This window comes from Typopeltis vanoorti, chromosome 9, assembly GCF_054136105.1.
Source record: "Typopeltis vanoorti isolate ZY-2024b chromosome 9, IOZ_Tvanoo_1.0, whole genome shotgun sequence".
NCBI classification, from domain to species: Eukaryota; Metazoa; Arthropoda; class Arachnida; order Uropygi; family Thelyphonidae; genus Typopeltis; species Typopeltis vanoorti.
In genome coordinates, this window is record NC_143557.1 from 99,073,731 (window position 1) to 99,090,994 (window position 17,264).

The 17,264-nt window shown below is 37.1% G+C and overlaps 1 protein-coding gene across 1 annotated transcript in view; it reads right to left on the minus strand.

The window, feature by feature from the left end:
• The window catches only part of LOC150103291 (transcription factor E2F5-like), a 119,051-nt gene that overhangs the window by 12,000 nt on the left and 89,787 nt on the right, over positions 1–17,264 (minus strand). The window contains exon 8 of the mRNA XM_090397885.1: positions 3,937–3,984. Coding sequence (XP_090254011.1) covers positions 3,937–3,984 — 48 coding nt within the window. The remainder of the gene's footprint in view (positions 1–3,936; positions 3,985–17,264) is intronic.

Sequence of the window (17,264 nt, forward strand, 5' to 3'; positions counted from 1 at the left end):
TCTGAGAATATGACCTTCATCCACTTCTCAACAGTCCAATCTTTGTACACTTTTGCCTGTTGGAGCCACTTTTTCTGCATAGCCTTTGTAAACAGTTTTTTTTTGGTCTGTTTGCAGTCCCTCCCTGCTTCCAACAGTCTTTGATGGACTGTCATGTCAGAAATATTAATACCACTAACTACCAAGATCTATTTAAGTCTATATCAAACAATCTTGATATCATCATCATCAAATTCCTGCCATGTACCTCAAGGGGTGTACAGGATACGATAGTACTACATGAAAAAAATTACATCATTACTAACTTCCTATCTACAATTTTCCTCCAAATCAGTCTGTTACTTGTCAAGACTCCAACATTATCAGATCTTATATTTCTATCATCTAAGGCACTTTGTACTGTATCAATCCACTATATCTTGGTCTTCCTCTGGGTCGTTTTGCTGCAAACTTGGCAGAGAACACTTGTTTTGCTAATCTTTCTTCACCCGTTCTGTTTAAGTGACCATACTACCTGAGATTAGCTCTGCTAACACATTCCTGGATGTTGACAATGTCAAGTTCTTTCCTAATATCCTCGTTTTTAATATAATATTGCCATTGATGCCATCTGTTCATGCCTATAATCTTTCTCAGGACTCTCATATCTGCGGTCTCTAGTCTTTGGTCAAGTGTTTTACTTCTGACCCAGCTCTCAGATCCATAAGTTAAGACTGGTTTGAACACTGTCTTGTATACAGCTAATTTAGTGTTCCGACTAATTTCTCTCTTATTCCATATGAATTATATTCAATTGACTTCCCACCATACCAGCTTTGCTGATTCTGTTGTCTATTTCTATATTTAATTTACCATCTTCAGTAAAAATCGTCCCTAAGTAGCTGAAATGTTTTACTTGTTCCACAGGTTCTCCATTCACAACACAGTTGACATTTTCATTGATTCTGCCTATTTTCATTATCTTTGTCTTTTTATTGCTGACTTTCGTACCATATCTATTACAACAGCTATTCAATTTAGTCAGAGAATCTTGCAGACTTGTAGCGGATTTATTTAGAAGTATAACATCATCCACATAAAGCAAAGAGCTGACATTAACATCTCCAATTTTGATATCATGTTTAATACCACTTTCCTTCATAATGTGATCCATATAGATAATGAATAACAGAGGGGATAATGTACATCCTTGTCTCACACCAGATTTAACATTAAACCATCTTCCTGTATTTCCTTCAATTCTAACTGCTGACTTCCAACTCAAATAAAGACTAAGTATTGCTTGATATAATGCCCCATTGACACCATATAACTGTAGCATATTGAATAGCTTCTCTCTTGGCACCTTGTCATATGCCTTTTCCAAATCGACAAAACTTAAATACAGATCTCTGTTATATTCCCATGCTTTCTCGACTATTTGTCGTAAAGTGAAGATCTGATCCTGACAGTCTCTATTTGGCCTGAATCCAGCTTGTTCTTCACCAAGCTTTTCTTCCACATTTCTTCTCAACCGTTTCTCAAGTATACTTGCATAGATCTTGCCAGCAACACTCAGTAGGGAAATACCTCTAATTCTCACATTCAGTTTTATTTCCCTTTTTATATATGGGTACTATGAGAGCTCTACTCCAATCATCGGGAATTCGTCTCTCTGTCCAGGTATTCGGAACTATGCAGTGCAGCCACTGTAAGACTCTTATACCACCACCACCACACTTCAGCATTTCTGGTCGAATATGATCTACTCCTGCTGCCTTTCCACATTTCAAGCCTTTGATGGCTTTTTCTACTTCAAGTATGCATTCCTGACTGCATGCCTGGTCAGTGTTTTTTACCACTGTGCTGTCATCACTGCTTGTTTCATTTAACAGTTTTTCAAAGTAATTACTCCATACTTCAAGGATATCTTTTTCTCCCGTTTTCATGTCACCTTCATCATCTCTAACTCCTTTTACAGCACTCTTTCCTCCATTCCTAAGCTTCTTCAACAACCTCCAGAATATTTTGCCACCTTCTTGATATTTATTTTCTATATTCTTGCCAAAGTCCTCCCATGACTTTTGTTTAGCTAGTTTTACACACTGTTTAGTATTCTTGCATTTGTCTCTGTATTCTCTAAGAGCACAAGCTGACTTATTTGACATGAACTTTTGATATGCTTTCTTCTTTTCCTTCACTGCCTCTTTAACTTCCTGTGTCCACCAGGGAGATCTGATTTTTTTATCCTTGCAGACAACCTCACCACATGCCTCTCTCTGGCAGAATCAATCAATGTTTTCTTCAGAGTTTGCCACTGAATCTCCAAGGTTTGATTCCTGTTCTCAAACTCTTTCATTTTTTCTTCAATAATCTTTGTGTATTTTAGTCTACTACAGTTCACATCTGAGAGCTGCTCAACTTTTATTCGCTTTAAAACTTTCTTACATGTTATTCTTTTCAATATGAAATTCGATTTTATCCTGCTCAAGACTAAATAGTGATCATTTCCAATTTCAAATCCTCTGTACACTCTGGTGTCCTGCACCAGGGAGAAAACATCACTATCAACAATAACATAGTCAATGAGACTTTTCTTATTCCTTGCCTCTTCTCTCCATGTGAATTTGTGCACATTTTTATGTTGGAACATGGTGTTAGTAATAACTAGTCCATGTCCTGAGCAGAAATCCAACAGGTATTTGCCATTATTATTAGCTTTGCTCTTTTCTCCAAATTTTCCCAAAATATTTTTGTATGTCTCACAATCATTTCCTATTCTGCTATTTAGATCCCCAACAACGACCAACTTTTCCTTTTTCATTGTGTCAGTTGCTTTTTCTAAAGCCTCAAAAAATTCCTCCACTTCTACCTTAGTAGAACCTTCTGTGGGATCATAGGCACAAATAAGTCTCATTGTCCAGTTTCCTATTCGCATATTTGCCCACATTACTCTACTTGAGACTGACTGCCATTCAAGAAGATTAGCCTCATATTTTGTGTTGAATACTATGGCTACTCCTTCTTTTCCTTGATTGTCATTGCCTGAATATAACATTTTGTATTTATTGCTCAGAAAGATCTCACTAGTTTTTGTCTTTTTTGTGTTTCAGTCACCCGTATTATGTCGATCTGGTACTTATCTAATTCCGCAGCTAGCTCCATTTCTTTGCATTCAGGCTTCTTATGTTGATAGTACCGATCTTTAACTCTGGTGATGTTGAGTTGGGATCTGTTTTCAGATTTGTTCCAGTAGCTGACTTTTTGCTGTTTGCCCTGGTTCCCTGGCGAAAACAACGCCGGCCTTGTTTAACCGGGCGACGCCCCGGTTAAACACGAAATTTTGTCATGTCGTATCATCATTTTTTATTTTGGTTTAACCAATAAGAATACAATTTGGTTGGCTAAATCCCAAATTGCCAGCCCATCCACGTTCGTTCAGTATCCAAGTAGATACCCAACAGGGTGCAACACGAGAAGGTGAGGATTGGACATTAGGTCAGAAGCCCTGGTCAGTTCTCCGCATTCCTTTAAAGGCTACGTGGAGGTCTCCTCTCAGTTATACAGCTTTGACCCTTAAGCACCCCTTATAGACTTGATTTTGGCCAAAAATTCCTTATTCAGATGAAGTACGTGGAAATGATATGATGCCACAAGCATAACATATTTTGGATCTGGTATGGCAAAAGCTAAGTTGGCACATTGTTGCTGATCATTATTTAAAGGAATGATCAAGGAAAGATTGAGGTGAGAAACAGCCTAAGAAAATACAAAAGCAAAGTAACTGATGCTGTTCATAATAGTCTTAACCCCCAACACATCCACACGCACACTTTGTTCATGTGTCACTAGTCTGATAAAATAAAACCTAGTTCTCTTTAACAGAAAGGCAAAATTTACAACATTAAAACTCAAAATTCTATTGATCTGCACAAAAATTATACTAGTGTCACTTACTTTCTGTAGACATAAGCTCTTCAAACAATGCTCCTTCAAGTCCACTATCTGAAATAAAACACTGTACTGTAAATAATCATAAAGTGATATCCTTTTAATTTTTATCATTTAACTGGTTAGATATGTTTTTTTTTTTTATGTTCAAAAGATAAAACTGCAACCTGATAACATATATTAGTTTAGTCCAATCAGTTTCACATCAGATTAATCATAACCACAATATAACAAATATAATCTGAAAACATAAAAATTGCAACATCTTTGTATCTTAAGATTTTTTTTTTGACTCAACATGAGTTAGCCAGTTACATGGAGGTAAGATGAGCTTTTCCTTCCTGCAAAACAAACCAGTCACAGATATAAGCCAGTAATATCAATACCCGTAATATAATGCTAAAAGACAGATGAAAATAATATTAAACATATTAAACGAACTCTTAACTACACACCCAGGAAAAACACTAAGTTCTTTTCAATAGTTTCTCCTTCCTTTTTAAGCAAAAAAAAAAAAAAAGAAGTTGAGCTCTTACTGACAGAAGAATACATAAGAGAACTGCAAGCAATAAAATATCATTCAATTAATAAAATCATATCATAGTAAAATTCAAAATAATTGCCTATATTAACAGTATGTTGTTTAAGCAAGGTGTAAATTTCAATTTGTATTAATCAGTGGACTATGAAATATGATTTTCCATCTAATAATGTAACTAACTACCCTGCATTGGAAGCCTGGAAGTGATATAAAAAGATAATGCGTCTCCAGAACAGACTTCAAAGCTTTATAACTTTCATGAACGGAAATTCAGCATGTGTATGGATGCATGCACACACATTATTTTGAAATTAATACTGGGATGATACTATAGTTCAGAGACACCTAAAAAAAAACCTAGACTGTACATCTAAACAATCTGTAGGCTCAATCTTATGTTAAACCCTTTTAGGCATATGGCATACCCTGCAATGATCTGTGATAATATGAATCAGTCAATCCCAAATGTCTGCGTGGTTAGCCTAGTGGCTTTGCACTTTGCAACCATATGCCTGGAGAAGGAGTGTCCTAGGTTCGATTCCCATGAACGACGCGAGGAGCTGAAGGATCTTCCTCGGCCATAGCCAAGTCAGCTGGTCTTGGGCGTGGACAGCAGGGGTTTTTCCACCAGTTTATCTGGTGTTTTTCATCCTGCAAGCAGGCAAACTGGTCTGAGGACACACGGATTACAATCAGGAATACTGACCCAGCCATAAGTCTGATTCGTCAGCCTATTCTGGTTCCAGAGCCCGGATAAAATTGGGGGGGGGGGGACTAGATGGTCCCATGACCTCCTGTAAAAAAAAAAGGGGGGGGGACGCAGTATCATCACACGGAATTATTATTATTGATTCCAAATGCATTTTGTTAGGTGTTGCAAATGGCACTCTGTGCAGTTAAGCTTTTATTGTTATTTATGAGCAGACTAGTGTATAGCAATCCCTCGATTAATGCGCCTAATGCGTTCTTTAAAACAGGCGCATTAATTGAAAACGTACTAATCGAACATAATAACCTATGGGGAAAAAGTATAATTTGTTCCTCAGATTCTTTTTTGACCCTTAATTTTTTTTATAAAAGAATTAGGGTATGTCTCAGGGCTTAGTTAAAGGAAAACCATGAAGCTGAAAGACAATAAAACATATTCAGAATATAAATTTATTATTCTGCTTCTTAACAAAGAATTGAGCTAACGTAGTTTGGTGAGCATTGTTTCTTTTTTTCATACAACTGAAGGTATGGTCCTATTGCTTCTTCTGCAAATTTTACTGGTTCTCTCTTCACCAGTCTCTAAGCATTGCTGCTTAAAAACTTCGATTGTACAAAAATTATTTTCAAATTGTTTCTTTGGGCTTGTCAATAATTAAATTTTCTTCATATTCTTCAGGATCTTCCTGCTGTTCATCTAAATTTAGCTGGTCGTAATCACTCAACTTTTCAGAATGAGATTTAATTAACTTAGATTCATCTGAAAAGCCTCTAAAATCATTTGTACAATGTGGAAGAATATGCTTCCAAACGGCTCGCATATTGCTAGCAGTAATTTCATTCAACTTTGCGACTTTATAATCAGGCTGAGATTTCTCTGATTTGGCTAGGAAAGTCTTGGAAGGCATTCGCTTCCAAAAAAAGGCCGGTTTCATCGACATTAAATATTTGTCGATCACAATAGTCCCCTTCTTACACAATTTTCTTCAAAATCTCTTGATATCTCCTTATCTGCACTTGCAGCTTTGCCTGTGATTAGAACGTTATGTAATATATTTCTCTTTTTTGAAATGCTAAAATTACCCAGGAACTAGCGTGGAATTCCTCTTCTTTTCCATCATTGAGAGCTCTTTCTTTCAAGGTTGCAAAGAGGTTTAATGCTTTTGATTTAATAAAGCCAGCATTTAGCAGGATCCGTTTTTGGTTACAATCTTCGATCCATGTAAAAAGAAGTCTCTCTAATTCAATCATTATAATACTTTGATTTCGAGTGCATGCATGATGAATTTCAAGCAGCCTCTTTGTATTCAAGCAGTTGATTCACCCATTTTTGTGTTCTTGTCCTATCTTTGCTCTGGACTCACCTTGTTCATTTTTCTTTATTATTTCAAGTTTTTCTTCCAATCAGATTACTTTTCGAATCATTTTCACACTTCTGTTTTTTGCTTACTAATTCTTTTACTCATGATTAAAGGTTAGGAAAATAATTTAAAATAAAAAAATAAGAAAAACAATTGCATGAGATATGATCAGCAAAATGCTATGTAAAGCAGACGACATAAATTTTGGTAGTAAATTTGGAGCACAGTGTAGTATGCCATTAAAAAATAGCTTTGTAAAATGTTTCAAATCGGTAACTAAATTATTTCATCCTGGCGAGTGATTTTTTAAAATAGTTAGCCATAAAAAATGTATACATTGAAAATTTTTAAAATCCGTAACATTTATTTTTAAGATGTATATAGGCGCACTAATCGAAATTGGGTATCGAAAAAAATGACGCACTAATCAGGGGCGCATTAATCGAGGGATTGCTGTATTTGTATTATGCTTGTTAATTACATATATTTTCTGGCCAGTTTAGAGGATGAAAAACTAAAGTTTCTGGGGGGGAAATCTTGCTACCTCCATATGAAACCAGATAACTCACCTTCAACTATAAAGCACTTAAAAAGGTTAGTTTTTAAAGGCACTTGTGACAGAGATAAAAACAATATATGAACATGTAAACAAGAAAAAAGTTAAGGTATATAGCAATATTTCAATCTGAAACTTGCAGTGTAACTGACAAGTCAAAAAGGTAGAATAACAAAATGGATTTCAAAGAGATACAAACTTGATACCAATGTATAGCTAAAAAAAAAGCATTGTTTATAATTAATCAGAATTAGACTTTTCAAAATTTTTGATAAAAAAACAATCATTCTGATTTAAGTTAGGGTAATGTATTAGCACTTCAGCACTCTTTGAATAAAGGCTCAAATTTAAAAGGACATTGATGTAAAAGATGGATCTTTGAGCATGACCAGAAGATCCTACGGTAAGCATCAATTCTGTGCTTAGGTGTTTTTTTTTTTCTTTTTAAACTTTACAATCCATAAGTGGATAGGATACACATGTGTTATGAAAACTTTAAAGAGCATTCAGACATACTACAAAGTAACCAGATAATCGTGATATGGTAACTGAAAATAGGAATGCCATAGTTTTGGCAATTGGCTAATTATATACTCATTAATGGAATATGCAGAATTTGGAAAGAATTTTTATTTTTGCAAAATATAATCTCATTATATTTAACTGAGGAAACCGAGGGGGCCTTGTTTAATTAATTAAGTGATGGTCAAATGACACCAGATTATTATTTTTTACTAAGTAATTTAAGGAAATTACAATGTCACTAGGATATGCATTAAAATAAATTTTAATATACTTCAATATTTCGTCAACGTCATGTTGCCATTTTCAAGAAACTTACGAACAAGACACGCACATGCAGGCACAACAAACAGTAAATGAGGAAGAGGCAGGAAGCTATTATTTCTCCTAAAGTCCTGATGGTGCCCCCTAGCGGGCAATGTTGGTATTCTTGGGCGAATGGGCTGAAGGTCTTTTGTTGTAGGTTTCCCAAATTTGAGGCAGTCTCATGCAGCCAAATTTGTTGAGGTTCGGATTGTTTCTTAGGGCTGAAGCTGATTCCATGAAAAGTCTTTCATATTTGTATTTACTATGGTGTACTATTGTGGCTTTCTTCCACCGTATTCTATGGCAGGTATCCAGTGCATGGTCAGCAAGACCAGAGTGGCTGTACTGGTGAAACCGGATGTAGTCCTTATGTTCTGAAATTCTGATATTGGCTGTCCTGCCTGTTTGGCCAAAGTAGGAAAGCTTACAGCTGCAAAGGACCTGGTATACACCAGGTAGGTCTGGGGGGGGGGTCTTTAGTAGAGCGGATAAGGGATGCCAATTTTTTATATGGTCTGTAACAAGAAGTCATATTTTTTTAGATTTTGCAATTTTTTCCAAGGTGCCTCAGATATGGGGTATGGTGATGGATTTAGAGTAATCCATGTTGTGAGGGGGGGGGGGGTTCTGAGAAAGTGTTGAGAATGTGGTTTAGTTCTGTGGTTAGGGCATTGTCATTTGAACAGATAAGTTTAGCCCTGTTGCGTAGTGTCTTAATGACTCCATATTGTTGTGAGGAGGGGTGGTGGGATTGTTGGTGAATGTATTTGTCTGTATGGGTGGGTTTTCTATAGACTGAGAAAACCAAGGTTCCATCAGGCTGGCGGGTGATCAGTGCGTCTAAGAAAGGAAGGCAGTTGTTTTTTTCTTCTTCCAGGGTGAATTTGATTCTGGGGTGTTGGTTGTTTATATGTGTTAGGAAGGAGAGGAGTGCATCGGAGCCATGTGGCTAAATAGCGAACACATCATCAACATAGCGAAGCCAAATGGTTGGTTTTTGTGTGGCAGAGTTTAAGGTTTTCTCTTCAAAAGTTTCCATATAAAAGTTGGCCAAGGGTCGGGGAGAGTGGAGAACCCATGGCTGTTCCCTCTGTTTGTAGAATTTTCCTTGTCAAACAAAATAGCCCGAGTTCATTGTGAACTGAAAAAGGGCTGTGATATCGGGAGAAAATTTAGCTTGGATTAGCTCTAAGGATTCTTTGGGTGGGACATTTGTGAACAAGGAGGAGACATCGAAACTGACCATTATGTCAGTGTGTTTGCATGTAAGGTTTTCTATGCTGGCTTTGAAGTGGGCTGAGTCTATAGAAAACTCACCCATACAGGCAGATACATTCACCAACAATCCCACCATCCCTCCTCACAACAATATGGAGTCATTAAGACACTACGCAACAGGGCTAAACTTATCTGTTCAAATGACAATGCCCTAACCACAGAACTAAACCACATTCTCAACACTTTCTCAGCCAATGGCTACTCCCCCAAAAAATATTGAAACCAGTAATCCCCCCCTCTCACAACATGGATTACTCTAAATACATCACCATACCCTATATCCGAGGCACCTCGGAAAAAATTACAAAAATCCTAAAAAAACATGACTTAACTTCTTGTTACAGACCATATAAAAAATTGGCATCCCTTATCCGCTCTACTAAAGACCAACCCCCCCCCCCCCCCCCCCCCCCCAGACCTACCTGGTGTATACCAGGTCCCTTGCAGCTGTAAGCTTTCCTACTTTGGCCAAACAGGCAGGACAGCCAATATCAGAATTTCAGAACACAAGGACTACATCTGGTTTCACCAGTACAGCCACTCTGGTCTTGCTGACCATGCACTGGATACCTGCCATAGAATACAGTGGAAGAAAGCCACGATAGTACACCATAATAAATACAAGTATGAAAGGCTTTTCATGGAATCAGCTTCAGCCCTAAGAAACAATCCGAATCTCAACAAATTTGGTTGCATGAGACTGCCTCAAATTTGGGAAACCTACATCAGAAGACCTTCAGCCCAATCGCCCAAGAATACCAACATTGCCCGCTAGGGGGCACCATCAGGACTTTAGGAGAAATAACAGCTTTCTGCTTCTTCCTCATTTACTGTTTGTTGTGCCTGCGTGCACGTGTCTTGTTCTTAAGTTTCTTGAAAATGGCAACGTGACGTTGCCAAAATATTGAAGTATATTAAAATTTATTTTAATGTATATCCTAGTGACGTTGTAATTTCCTTAAATTACTTAGTAAAAAATGCATAACCAACGTCTAAGCCTTTCCACGAGACACCAGATTATATATCCTCATACCAGTATGGTTTTGGCCAGTACAGATGTCTTGACTAATTTCCAAATTTCTAGACCATCCTCTCTGTCGTGTATTTCCAAATTTAATTTGCCATCTTCACTAAAAAACTGTGCATAAATAGTTGACTATTTTTTTCAGATAACTAAATAATTTACTTGTTCTATGGTTCTCCATTGAGAATGCACCTGAAGTTTTCGATGTTCCTGACCATTTTTATAGTTTTGGCGAACTCTGGAGACTTGCACTGGTATCTAATGGATACATCCAATCTTACCTTTCCATGGGAAGGTGAGAATGAACACTGGGTCAGAATTTCCAGTCAGTTCCATAAATTTCTTGCATGCTATGTGGCATTTTCCTTCTGATTATCTGGTTTGTACCTTTAACTGATCCCTCATTTCTAGTATTTTTTTGTCAAATGTACACTTTGGTCTACAATGTCCCATACAGAATTTACAGGAAAGTTCTTGAACTTCCTTAACCTCAGTAATTTCCCAAAAAAGTTGCTTTCATAACAGCTGTTTTAATCATTGCTCAGCAGTAGGAATGCCTATGACAATGTTGATCTTTTGATAATCTGTGCAGTTTTGTTGGAATTAGAACTGACAGTTCTAATTCCTTTTTACAGAAGTAATTATTTACAACAGGGGTCGGCAACCAGCAGCCCATATGCGGCTCAAACGTGCATTTTAGGCGGACCATACTTACATGGCATGAGTCCCGTATGTTGAATTATTTAAATAATACATGATTATATGATACATGAAATCATAATAATTAAAACATAATAAATTAAAAATGATTTTATACCTATACGTCGCGATATCTCCCGTGCAACTTGGAAATACCAACAAAAGGAAACTTTTGCTGTTATCATTGAAGATTTACAAATGGAATTTTCAACAAGATTTGTGGATTTTCATGAAAAATAGCATCAAAATGTGATTATGCCTGAATGCTTTTAATGTCGACATTGATCGATGCTTACCAAAAAAAAAAAGGATTTAATCAGCTTCACAAAGATGATAGTCGCATTTGGAAGCACCTACATTCGCAAATAAGCATTTTCTGCCATGAGTTTTAGAAAAAATAAAATTTCTTCTCAACTGACTGATGAACATTTGCATGCTTCAATTCGAAACTGCATCTCAGGTTATAAAGTGGATCTAGATAATCTGGCTAAGAGAAAGCAATCACAAAAGTCATAATTAAGCAGGGAGACATATGTACATATTGCGATGGATACACTATATTACTTTGTTTTTACGTGATAATTTTTCATTGTGTTTCATATCTCGTACTTTAAATATTTCTGTGTTTTTTAATTAAATAATAAAAATTGATAACTGAAGTATTTTTTTTCACTCACTATTTTCTCTTAAATAAATGCTTGCGGCCTGATTATTAAAAATAAAAGTTGAACGTGGCCCGCAAGTCTGAAAAGGTTGCCAATCCGTGATTTACAAGAAACAGCAACATGCAATATTTTCAACATGAATCCCATCCACAAAAGACCGAACCTATAGTACTGTTTCCACCTCTCCTCTTTTTTTTAATGGAGAGCCCATCCACGAGAAGTAGGTCAGCCTATAGTACATTAGTATCGTGGATGGGCAATAAGGAACTTATTCACATTTGATATGAAAAGCTGTGGGTTGTATTCCTTGGGAAACACATGCGACAGAAGAGGGCAGCAGTGGAAGGGATAAACAAAGAAGAAGAGGAGAAATTGTTCTGTGGATTTGGAGTTGAACTGTGAGAGGGTGCTAGTTAGCTGTTGCACATGTTTGGACAGATTTGCAAGAAGGTGGGGAATTATTGATGCTAATTTGATGAACAGTGGCAATAGAAGTATTTATAGAAGATGCAGGCTGCAGAGACTGAATGCCTGTTTGAAAGTGAGTGGAGTGTATTAATGAGAGAGGGGTCATCAATCAATCTGCTTTTTTCTGTATATGAAACCAGTATTAACATGGAGCTCTTAAGGGCACCACCCCACATATGAGAGCGATATTCAATGGTCAGATGGAGTTGTGATTTGTATAGGGTTAAGAGCTGTTCATAGTAACACCTCGAGTGAAAGCCTAATTTTTTGGATGCAGAGGAGGCAATAGTTGTGATATGTTTTGTGCCAAGAGTGATTAGAGGTTAGAGTAATTCTGAGAAGGTGAATCTCATCTTGAACAGAGATTTGAGTATTATCAAGGGTAAGACTGGAAGAACAGGGTTCTTTTTTGTGGGAAATAATGCAGAGCTGTGTGTTTTGCTGGCACTGTAGTTGATACTGTCATCCAAACCCCACTGATGAATGCTTCGAAGATTGGAATTTAAGGTAGTAGAGGTTAGATTTCTGGAGGCTGTGGAGATTTGTGCTTCACAGGGTTTGTCAAATGAAAAGGAGGAGTGCAATGTGCTGTCATCAGCAAAACTGTGTACTGGATTGACAGTCACTTGGAGTAGATTGTTTATGAATAGAAGGAAGAGAGAGGGCGAGAGAAGAGAGCCTGTGGAACCCAGCATTAGTTGTATAGATAGAAGGAAAGAGACATCCACCATCACTTGAAGTGAACACCCAGCCAGATAGCTGGCTACTCAATTGCAGATCAGGGAGTTTTCCTAACTGTGTGTGTGTGTGGGGGGGGGGGGGGGGGGATATAGATTACATAATCTAGAAATGCTTGTCTAGAGACTAAACATTGAATTTTCAAGCTACTTCAAGCTTCTAATAAACAGATTGGGTAGTCTATCACACTGCAAAATGAAAATCATCTACTACCAAAAAAATTTCACTAACATCTAGTGGAATTTGATGCTAGTTGGTTGGTATTTAAATTTTCCAACTGGAAAAATGGAGACAATATTCAAACATGATGGCAAATTCACCACGTTCGAAGCTTGCAGTGCATAAAATCATTTCCATCAGAGTATTTTTCATCACTGTTAAAGTGTTTATTTTGAGTGCAGCAATCTCATTTGTTCAATGTTAGAAAATTTAAGGAGTCCTTTCTTAATATCTTTCAAATGAATACCAAAACTGACAACTTTGGTCATCAATATAACCTACTAGCTGCATGTGTGTGTGTGTGGGGGGGTGAAGGAATTGTTACCATGACCTAAATTTGACTACAAAAATTCAGTTTAATCTTAATTCTAGGTAAGAAATTTTCACTTTCACAAATAAAATCTCATTTGGTGAAGTAGTGAATTTAACATGCAAAGAACCATCTACATTATCTATAGTTTTACTTGCTGGCAATAAATGAGAAAAGAAATGCTATATAAATGTTGTATAATTAAAATCGTATTACTTTGACCTCATACATGAAAGGTCACACTACAGTGCCATGTATGGGCAAGTGATTAAGGAGAAATATAGTCTGTTGCTATGTTTCTTAAAGAGTGGGAGGTTGTACTCAGTGGGAAAAAACACAGTATGGGAGGGAAATTGTTCTAAAGAATAGAGGTGGATGGAATGAAGGAAGCTGATGAGAAGTTAGTTTGCTGTGCTTGAAGCTGGACAGTGTATGGGTGTTGGCCAGTGACTGCTCTAGTTCTTCTATGGTTAGAAGAAATGGAAGAATGGAGCAGGCGAAGCTGTGAATAGGATTTGAAGTCAGAGAAAGGAGATCATTAATGTAAAAGAGGAAGAGTGTAAAGCACAGAACCCTGAGGCACTCCAGCAATGATGGGGAAATCTGATGAAAGGAAGCCATTTACCATGACACACAATAAGCAATCAATGAGGAAGCCAGCAATCCAATTACAGAGTGTAGAATGGAGGGCTATAAGATGGCAGTTTGTTCAGGAGGCCTCAGTGCCAAACAGAATCAAATGCCTTAGAAATATCAAGAGCAATAACATGAGTTTCTCCAAATCTTTCCATGGCCTGAGTCCGAAGGTAGGTGAGATTAGCTAGAAGGTTGGTGGTAGAACAAGAATGGCAGAATCCATATTAGTGATCACTAATTAACTGATCAGACTCCAAGTAATGAAAAGGTTGTTAGATGGTTCACTTTTGTCTCCTTTTTTTGAATACAGGCTGGATGTGAGCTTACTACCATGTGGTTGGAGAGATGCACTAGAATATGAAAGTTTATATAGATAATACAGGATGGTCATCAATTCTGGAGCACAACTGGAGGAATACCATCTGGACTAGGAGCCTTATTAGTAACAAGATTAATGACTTTTTTTCTGATGTCCTTTTGGCAAAAGTTCAGAGGAGGTATACAGTGGGCAGTTTGTGGAATATGGGAAGTGATTTGCTTTGGTTGTCCAGGCAGGCAGTTAGAGGGAAAACATGATGCCAAGAGATCCACATTTTCCTTGGGTGAGGTTACCATAGTGCCAATGGGATGCAATATGGAAGGACAGAAGTTATGCCCAACTTTGGAATCGTTGATAACTTTTTTTTCTTTTTAAACACATTTCGAGCTGTTACATAAGATGAATGAGAAGCAGGAGTTTTTAATTTAAGCCAGTGTACATAAGCTGCATTTTTATCATAGCCAGCAGAGGTACAATTTTTGGAGAACCAGTGCTTGAAAGGTCAGGAGTTTGCAGTGGAGTGAGGTAATGAAGGCTTCCATTCCAGTGAACTTATTTCAGTCACTAGGTCAGTGCAGGTATTTGGATCATGAGAGCAAAAACAATAATCTGACCATGGAAAAGCAGCATAAAAATTCTGGGTCATCTCAGTTAGCACAATTACAGTGCCATAGAGTACAAGGCTGAGATTTTTTGGGCAGAGGATGAACTGTAGAGAAGGAGATTTGAATAAGATTGTGGTCAGAGATGCCAAGGGGAGAGCAGACATCCACAGTATATTTGGAGGGAGAGCTGGTTAGGAAAAGGACAAGAACATTGGTAGAATGATGAGGACCGTCTCATGTTCTAGTTAGTAGATTGACTATTTGTGTTAGGTCATGACTGAAGGCAAATGATTCAGCTTCCCTACCAGCTTGATCTGTGAATTTGGAATAGGGGAACCAGTTTGTATTATGGACATTAAAGTCCCCGAGCTACAGAATTTGTTGTGGAAACTTTTGAACTGTTGTCAGTAGGTGTATGAGATGTTAATGAATGCATACAGATTGGAGTCGCTGAGAATAACATTTGGTTGGTGGAAGCATTAAAAAAAGTCAATGATGCTTGAAGTAGGAGACAATGAAACACTGTTGTAAATCTGACCATCAAAAAAGCTGATCAGCTGTTAATGTAAAACAGAATATTACAGTTAGAGGAACTGTCTGACAATTTCAATGTATCACATGAACAACCATGGAAATCTGAAAGAGAAATTTGACTCTTAGTGAAGAATTTTTTTTTATCATTCATAATCACATGTAATGGGTCTTGGAATATACTCTATGATCCAATAGAATTCTGCTAACAGAGATCTGAAAGTGGCTTTAAAAAATACCATATTTCGTCTCTAGAACAAATCTGAAAACACACCACAACTCAACATCACCAGAGTTAAAGATCGGTACTATCAATATAAGAAGCCTGAATGGAAAAAAATGGAGCTAGATGAGGAATTAGATAAGTACCAGATCGACATAATAGGGGTGACTGAAACAAAAAAAGACAAAAACTGGTGAGATCTTTCTGAGCAATAAATACAAAATGTTATATTCAGGCAATGACAATCAAGGAAAAGAAGGAATAGCCATAGTTCAACACAAAATATGAGGCTAATCTTCTTGAATGGCAGGCAGTCTCAAGTAGAGTAATGTGGGCAAATATCAGAATGGGGAATTGGATAATGAGACTTACTTATGCCTATGGTCCACAGAAGGTTCTACTAAGGTAGAAGTGGAGGAATTTTTTGAGGCTTTAGAAAAAGCAAATGACACAATGAAAAAGGAAAAGTTGGTCCTTGTTGGGGATCTAAATAGCAGAGAAGGAAATGATTGTCAGACAAACAAAACTATTTTGGGAAAATTTGGAGAAAAGAGCAAAGCTAATAATAATGGCAAATATCTGTTGAGTTTCTACTCAGGACATGGACTGGTTATTACTAACACTATGTTCCAACATAGAATTGTGCACAAATTCACATGGAGAGAAGAGGCAAGGAATAAGGAAAGTCTCATTGACTATGTTATTGTTGATAGTGATGTTTTCTCCCTGGTGTAGGACACCAGAGTGTACAGAGGATTTGAAATTGGAAGTGATCACTATTTAGTCTTGAGCAGGATAAAATTGAATTTCATATTGAAAAGAATAACATGTAAGAAAGTTTTAAAGCGAATAAAAGTTGAGCAGCTCTCAGATGTGACCTATAGACTAAAACACAAAGATTATTGAAGTAAAAATGAGAGTTTGAGAACAGGAACCAAACCTTGGCGATTGAGTGGCAAGCCTTGAAGAAAACCCTGATTGATTCAGCTAGAGAGGCACGTGGGGAAGTTGTCTGCAAGGATAGAAAAAGTAGAACTCCATGGTGGACACAACAAGTTAAAGAGGCAGCGAAGGAAAAGAAGAAAGTATATCAAAAGTTCCTGGCAAATAAGTCAGCTTGTGCTCTTAGAGAATACAGAGACAAATGTAAGAAAGCTAAACACTGTGTAAAAGTAGCTAAACAAAAGTCACGGGAGGACTTTGGCAAGAACATAGAAAATAAATATCAACCAGGTGGCAAAATATTCTGAAGGTTGTCGAAGAAGCTTAGGAATGGAGGAAAGAATGCTGTAAAAGGAATTAGAGATGATAAAGGTGACATGAAAACGGAAGAAAAAGATAACCTCGACGTATGAAGTAATTACTTTGAAAAACTGCTAAATGAAACGAGTGATGACAGCACAGTGGTAAAAAACACTAACCAGACATGCAGTCAGGAATACATATCCATACTACTAGTATGGATATGTATTCCTGATTCTACTTCTATTTTTTTCTACTTCTATTTCTACTAACCAGGCATGCAGTCAGCATGCCTGGTTAGTAGAAATAGAAGTAGAAAAAGCCATCAAAGGCTTGAAATGTGGAAAGGCAACAGGAATAGATGATATTCGACCAGAAATGCT